This window comes from Tyto alba, unplaced genomic scaffold (assembly GCF_018691265.1).
Source record: "Tyto alba isolate M040663 unplaced genomic scaffold, T.alba_DEE_v4.0 Super-Scaffold_40, whole genome shotgun sequence".
NCBI lineage: Eukaryota > Metazoa > Chordata > Aves > Strigiformes > Tytonidae > Tyto > Tyto alba.
This window is the reverse complement of record NW_024881316.1, coordinates 18,974,171-18,982,625: the sequence shown is the minus strand read 5'-3', so window position 1 is coordinate 18,982,625 and position 8,455 is coordinate 18,974,171. Positions and strand designations below refer to the sequence as shown.

The 8,455-nt window shown below is 36.5% G+C and overlaps 1 protein-coding gene across 1 annotated transcript in view; it reads right to left on the bottom strand.

Annotated features, from left to right (window-relative positions):
• Nucleotides 1-1,373: 1,373 nt before the first annotated feature.
• Nucleotides 1,374-8,455, bottom strand: part of LMBRD1 (LMBR1 domain containing 1) — an 87,504-nt gene continuing 80,422 nt past the window's right edge. The window contains exons 15-16 of the mRNA XM_042803441.1: nucleotides 3,477-3,568; nucleotides 1,374-3,319 (exon numbers count right to left, since the gene is read on the bottom strand). Coding sequence (XP_042659375.1) covers nucleotides 3,200-3,319; nucleotides 3,477-3,568 — 212 coding nt within the window. The 3' untranslated portion in view covers nucleotides 1,374-3,199. The remainder of the gene's footprint in view (nucleotides 3,320-3,476; nucleotides 3,569-8,455) is intronic.

The following is an 8,455-nucleotide window of genomic DNA, read 5'->3' as shown; positions in this document are numbered from 1 at the left end:
GACTCCAGATAAACTACCAGTCACTGTAAAACAAGCAAAAAGGTAAGGAGCCATTTGACACATGTTGTTGCTGAATCCTATTAAACATATTCTCGGTGACCACGGTTTATGCTTGATATGTCAACAAGATTTAAGGCTTACTAGCTTCATAATGTTCATGAGCCTCCAACATTGTAGAAGCTGACTAGAAGTACAACAACAAAAAAAAAAACAACCCATCTAACTTAAACCAGGTTTCACAGGAGCACTACACCTATTCAGAAGTTTTGAAAGCTCACACTAGAGATGGATTTGGAGTATCACTCATATAATCAAAGCAGTGAAACAATTCTGATGTCTTAAGTGACTTCAGTCCAGAAATTTGAGATCTCTGAAGACTCAGTTGAATGTCAGCTGTTTGTTTGCAAGGTAAAATACTGTATTAGAACATGAATGGAAATTTCAGATTTGCTCCAAAACCTGGACTATCATTTCATAGTTAACAGCTAAATGAGTGAACTATATCAATCATACTACAAGTGCTGCCACAGCAGGGATGACTTTGTGGAAGAAAAGTGATTCATTGTTTTACTTGCAACTATTTAATGGAAGACGGCACAAGAGACAGCTAGTACATAATACACTGGAAGTTCTGTTTCTTAAAGTTCCTTCAAGTATTGATCAAAGCAAAGTATTTTAAGACAGGGCTATCTTAAATTTCACTGCTAATTTTCTTCAATGAATGATACTGGATGTACAAATCTAGTTGGTGAGTTTATCACACAGTAAACAAACACACCTCGAGGTTATTTTAAAGGCACAGCACAATTAAGTGTCAAGTTTCCATCACATTACATGTTGATTAAATATGAGTTCTTGAGTGTATATTCATTACAATTACTTCAGTGCATACAAAATATTTTAAAACCTTGTCAGTAGAATGGTTCAATAAACTTCCGAGCAAAGTCACCAATTCAGGGAGATTACTATATTTCTGCACACAGACTGTGTACACAGGAAACAGGACTAGAATAGGAAGAATCTGGAAATTAAGAAAAGCCTGGAAACAGGGGAGACATATAGCAACATATACCTAGGGACTGGCCAGGCATCTTGGCCAGTGACCCTTAAGCCCGCACATAACATGCAAGCAGCTATGTGGCACAAAACCAACACCTTCCTGCCAATCCTCCCCAGACAAGGAGCCATCTCTCCCATGAGAAGTTAAGATAGAATGGACATAACTCTGCAAAATTGGGTACCACAGATCAATCTTACACACAGGAAGATTAGCAAAGAAAGCTCTACATGATAAAGCCAAACAAGAAAGCGATAGTTATCACTGATAAAACTGAGTATGAAATATGAACAGAGCCCACAAAAAAAGGAGAAAATCTGAGCAGTTAACTTTATTTAAATTAGCTCATGTAAGTTTTCCACCAGGGCATCCACAAAGTAGTATGCTCTAATTCTTGATATCCACTGGATGCAGCTTCCAGACAGCCAGCATCAGGTTCCACCTTCCATTTGAGTTACTTTACCTTCTGACAAATAACTCCTTGCAAGTTTCCCCAATGGTCATGTTTAAAGTGTTCAGCTAACTCTAGTCAAAAGGAGCTCAGACTGCCTAGTCAAGTTTCAGGACATACTATCAGTGTTTGAATACATTTTTGTCCTTTCAAGTGTCTCACTGGTAGCAAACAGATGGATTGCTATTAGTTGACTGCATATTTGCAGCTTATGATCAAGCTGTAACATGAGACATTCTTCCAGGTTGCCACATAAACGTGTATATTATTGGAGCAGTTGGCACAGAGGGCTTGTTAAAAGACTTCAGTTTTGTTTGTTCCTGTAATAGCCCAAACATCAGTTCCTTGTGTTCATATATTAAACTAAGCAACCCACCTAAGACTTCTTGAAATACTGAAACTAAATTAAAATTCAGAAGTTCCTGAGAGCCTGCTATTCTGAAATACTGAAGGAAGAGGCAGATTGTTTTTGACATAAGTGAATGGAAATCTGTCAGTTTTAAGTTAGCAAATGTGTAAGCAGGACATTATATCAATAATTTCCCTACATTTCAATAATTATTTAACAATTAGTCTTACAAAAAGATTACCTAAGTTACATTTCCAGGTGTTTGCATGGACTATAATTTTCCTCAGGTAGCATCAGAAGTTTAAAAACCTTACTTGTAAACATTTTCTTTCAGAGTCTGTCAAAGGATATCTGAAGATATTTTTCAGCCTTAGAAATATAGCTCAGTAATTGTATAGCTAAAATAACATTACTTTACAAAGAAAACACAAATAGCAAAAATATTTATGAACTGTGTTTATATAAACATATTAGCTTGTAAACAAGTTGACAACATTTACATTAAATATTGAAATAAAATTTCAAACTAGACATTTGCATTAAAGAGAAAAATAAGTTAAAAATCAATCATATCTTAATTATTCTGTTGGTTATTAAATCAGGCACCTGGCAGTTTCAGAACTGAACTGCACTAAAACACTGCAACGATGCTGAATATTGTCATTTATACTAATTATTTTCTTTGACAGAGTAAAAGCCACCTCATAGTTACTTGAGGATTCCCATGGTAACTCAGTGGGGATAAGAGTATGAAAATGACTTATTCTTCAGACTGGGAACCCACCGCTTAAGTGGGTGTTTCTGGCATACTTTAAGGACAGTCTCTTGTTAACTACAGCTTTATATGGGAATCCCAGAAATGCCAGCAAAACTAATGCAAAAGTTGTCACATACTTCTGAAAGTGTAATCCTCACCTAAATCTTTCGAGCAATGTTTGCACCAGCTGTTTCGCAGGATTTCAGCTAGTTTTATTTATGAGCTTGAATAAAAAAGTCCTACAAGTTAGGCCTGAAAGTATTTAAGAAAACCTAAATTAGCGGAAAAACATCACGAAATATGAAATAGTTACAATAGTTCATCAAATTATACATTAGAAAGTTACATATACATTTAATCATAAAACAATATTTTCTATATATTATTCCAACCCAGCTTCAATATTTGTTCTGAAATAACTGTGATACTCCAAAAGTGATAATCAGTTTTTTACCCCTTTAAAAGAGTACACTTATTTCCTCTATTTTTACAGGTGCAAGGATGCTTATCTGGATAAGAATTCCACTTAGGTATGACTTAACATAACTTTAAATCACATTTTTCCATCCTGAAGGCAAAAGGCTATCAATGGTAATAAACAGACAGTTCATCATCACTCATGTCTGAATCATCTTCATCCACTTCACCTTCAATGACTGATTTCTTGCCTTTGCAGCATGAAACAATTAATCCAATTAAGAAGACCTGTAAAGTAAGTAGTAAGTTACTGTTATTCAACTAAGGGGCATACAAGGGCAATATGTATAAAACAAAATGGCAATGTGGTGATACAAATGATTCAATGACAACTACTGTAAGTTATACAACTTGATTCAGTGATCTCTATAATTAAAGTACTTACTGCAATGAATGCCCAGTTCCCAAAGTAATAGGCAGCACTGAAGAACCAAAATTTATGAAGAAAGAGGTATGTCCGAGTAACAATACATTGATCTAAAAGGAAAGTAAATAGTACTGATTAACACAGAACCAAAAAAAAAAAATCAGCTAATTCCAATTTACAGGATAATAATTCAACAGTTTTGGAGAGTATTCAGCTCTGAAGAACAATCCATTGAAGATGAATGAAGAACTCCATGAAGAAATCCATTAAATTAAATTTACTCTCCTCTATCAAGAAGGTATACAAGAGGAATACTTGTTATTAAGGAAGAGAATGTGAAAACAGGTAACACTAAGCTAAGAGTTGCACAGGTAACCCCATTACTATTGGGTACAATTTCTCCTACAGATGTGCCAATTATTGCCTGTTCTGACAGATGCTAGTTACTTCTCATTTTAGATAAACCATAGCCACAAGGAGGGGACACAAAGCAGATACTGTATTAAAAAACTCGTTTTGGTGCTTAGTAAAAATGTGTCTCTACCAGGATTGCATAAATTCTGTAAAAATCAAAGTCAATTACACTGTTGGGTCATGTAAGTAAAAAAAAAAAACAAAAACAAAAACAAAAACAAAACACCACATATTGGACCTTTGGTGACCCAGATAGCAGAGGGCTTATTTTTACCCAAGACCTGACAGTACTGGTTAAATCTTACTCCTCTAACACCATAAATACAATCATGTCTAAATACTCAAGTGTTGTTCTCCATTGCAAAATGGTAGATTTTAACAGAATTAAGAATCAAATTTCAAGGCATTCTTAAGACTGTAGACAGGTAGCACAAAGGCTCACATGGGACACAGCCTGTAGCATTCAGGAGGTCACGTCAGAGGGCGGCCAGCAGGACATGTGAGCCAGCGGACACATCTCTCCAGTGCAAGGACTGCTGCGCCGAGTTCACGCTAAGCTATAACGCCATCCCCTGTTTTTCTCATTTACTATGGTTCAAACCCCACCTAAACCTCATTTCAGAGCACAAATTGGTTATCTAAACAATCTGATCACTAGAAAAAGCAAGCAACCCATAATTTGCCTGTTCTTCCCTCTGTTCTGACCTCAGGTTTGGAAATGCCTCCTAAGTACAGCTGAAATGCAGACTTCCCATCTCCTAAATTGAGTGATATGCTGCTGCTTATAGAGTTGAGCTTTTATCAGCCATCTAACAAGCTAGCAAACTGACAATCATCAGTTTCTGAAGGTAAATATTTTATTTAAAGATTCAAATTTCACATTAGATAACAAGCTGCTTTAATAGTACCACATATTATAACTCACTATTTCCTGAAGAGAGAAGAGTTAGGAGTTAAGGATAAGTCTTTTTCAGGAAGGTCTGTTGCTCGATCTTGCCAAGATGATTCCCCCAGACCAAATCCCTACAGTGTCTAAAACGATTGTATTCAAATAGAGAAACAACTTAATTCTTTCAATAGTTCTCTAATGACTTACACTTTATAAAACTAAAATTTCAAACACTAAGTTAGTATTACTTTATGCAGCAGACTGATTTCTGGAACCTATTACACAGCATCAGCAGACAAAGAAGTTAAACTGGGATTTCACAACTACAAAACATAAGTGATACAACACACAAATAGGCATATTCTGCAGATAATTAAAGTGCAAAACAGTATAATTAGAGAAAGCATGCTCCTCCACTAACACAACGAGAGTGAAAGCAGAAGGAAGGAATTTGGCTGAACTATTCCTTCCTAGTTTTCTAGACTAGATCTCAGTTATACAGAGAAATCTGATTTTTCCCCCCCCTTGTTAACACCAGTCAATAGTACTTACCCTACAAAACAGGAAAAAAAAATTGTGAAGTAGCACATCACTGAAAATATTTCATTATTTGCTAGCATAACATGTCCATAGAAAAGGTGAAGTTTCTGACAAAGTAAGAAATGCCAGTAAAGTGAAGATGCTTCATAATTGCAGATAGTATTGTCAACACCATCTGCAGCTCTCCAGCTGGTTACTTGAATTAAAAAACAGCTAAGAGACTTTCAGATGGCTCTCTACAGTAATTGGACTAAATAGATGATGGTAAATATTTTAGAACAGTTTGACCTTGAGAAAACATTTCTGTGGAATATGTCACAAGTTCAGCTAACTAAATTTTAGTTATTCCTTCTGAACTAAGATATTACTAAATAGGCTGATGTAACACGGCAGTTTTCATCAGCATATGCTTTCATATGACATAATTTAGCATAACCTAGATATTGATACACTAATGAATAACTTGAATTAAGGTAACTTCTTGCTATCCAGAATGATCATTGTGAATATTATTGACATATCTTGCTCATTTAGAACAACAGTATACATGAAAAGCTACTAAGCCTCTGATTAATAACTGCCACCACTAAGAATACAACATATTATGTAGAGCTGATCAAAAGCCATACAGCCGTGATTCAAGACAGAACAATCTTTTAAACAAAGCATAACAAATGCTAACAGCCATGACTACCTGAATAGTCAACTTATTTTACTTTGAGTCCACTGGTAAAGTTTCTGGTTGCGGTGAATTAGAAAACCCCTAGGCTCAAGTGTACAAATATTTTCAAACAAAGGCTTCTTCTGAGAATTGAATTAGCTAGTTTAAGATGAACTACAAGGATAAACAAATCTGTTGATAAACAAATCTTAAGGCCTAAAAAGTAATTTCATGCATTGGAAACTCAAATTATGAGAACTTATTTACAAATAATGAAGTCTGTCTTTCTGTATTTCAACATACAGTGAGCTTTCACAAAAGCATATAGAATGAAACAGTTTCTTAGGGAAAAGTTATAAATGGTTGTGAAGAACGTAATTTTAAAAAATTGTCAGTCTTTGGGAGTCAATACTGAAGTGCATACTTGTTTTGCCTCTTCATTAATCAACTCGACAATGAAACTGATTATATCGTCTGTAAGAGTGTAGATCAAAACAGTGAGAAGTGGGGAGCAGAAGCCCAGCTCTAGATGATAAGATTGAGAGGGCACCTATTTTTCCAGCCCCTTGAAATAGTCCTCAAAGTTTAACAGAGACAGAAGTCCTGCACCTGGAACAGAGTGACACCTTGCAACAGTGTAGGCTAAGGAGTGACCAGATACAATTCAGCATTGAAGAAAGTGACTTCATGTCCTGGTAGACAAACAGAACACGTAGTTACCAGTATTAATCTGCAACTCAAAAAATTTAACTGAATGCCAGGCTTCACTAACAGGAGCACAGCCAACAGGTCTAGGGAAGTCATTGCATCCGTCTACTCCGACTGGAACTGCATCTGCAACAGTGCCATTTTGGGCTCCTCAGTAAGAAAGCAGCATTGACATACTGGACCAAGTCCAGCAGAGGACCACTGCAACAGCTAGAGCACAGAGCATACAGTGAAGATGTGTTTGTTCAGCTTGAGGTAAAGGTGTTTGCAGATGTGTGACATCTCTGCTATCTAGTGGGGGCCTACAAAATACAGGGCGAGATTCTTCCTAGACCTGCACAGCAAAAGGACAACAGATAACAGTTGCAGCAAGAAATAGTCCTGTTAGACAATAGAAGAAGCTTCACCATCAGCACAGATAACACTGAAGCAGACTACCCAAAGAAAGAGGTTTCAGAGTCTGGATTTGTGGAGACATTCACAACTGGATGGACCTTAGCAATCCGCTCTCCTTGACCCTGCTGGAATGCTGTACCACACTGTCTCTTGCGGTCCTGTGTGTGCTGCTCAAAATCATTACAATTCACATTACATGAAGGCAGATATAGAGACAACACGAATAGATCTAACACTAAACATGATATTTTGGATGGAAAACCCAAACTGAGAATAAGAATGTCATCCACAAACAGATGAAGTTTACATGCCCATTTCATGCAGAACTTAGTTTTGCTTAAAATACACCCAAAACTACTCCCAAAGGAAAACCTGCAGCTTTACTGTGCTAGAATGTATAGACATGGCATATTTCAAACTCTAAAAGCACTGAAGGCACAGCTTCAGGTATCCAAGAACAAAGTGTTTCATACAGACCTGCTGCCAATCGTTCAAAAGCTGTGTTGCAAAAGCAGCTGCTGCTTGCAGTTCATCTTGCAACTTGAATTTTAAGAAAAGGTTTGATGTGTTTCCAAACTTAAATTAGACATCAAGTTCCAAAAGGTTTGAGATTTTACCTGGGAGAATGCAATTCTTCCTTACAAGCGCTGCTTTTGGGACTGCATCTGGCCTCAGATTGAATCATCTAAGTTGGATAGGAACATTTATATGGGATGATGGCCAATGCATGTCTCTGGTACCTTGGATGCAGCAGAACTTCAACAGCTATATCATCATAAACACATTCTTTCTAGGGTTTTGTTGATTTCCAGCTATTACTTCTTACTGTGCTACTGAGATAAGATGGCACACTTATTTTGCTATTTACTGCCATTCCTGTATGTTCTACCTGGGTTATGTGACTTAAAACAATCAGGATCTTATATTACAGAACAAACAACATTCCTACAGGTCAAGTCAGTTCTATATTACAATAAAACAAGTCAACTGCCTCTATGCTGTTGGTAAAGATGCTCATGTTTTCTTACTATGGCTTTCTTGCAACAAAGATAAAATGCATTAGACAAACAGTAAACAACTAGAGAACAGTTGGCTTTGGCTGCTGTAACTCATGGAACACAGCTGGCTAGACCACTCCTAAACACCTTCTTAGATTTGATCTGGTACCTACAAGCTTTATCAATGTTAATGTTTCTCTGCCATGGTGTATCAGTATTTTAAACTGAGAAAAACATTAAAATTCCTATGAACTGAGCAGGTACGGGGCAAAGATTTCAGGCTTGAAAACAGCCTCAGAGAAACATGTCTTTACTTACCAAAAACTAAGCAACAGCAGATGATGAAGCAGACTTTGGTTTATTTTACTTGAAAGATCTATGAATACAAATG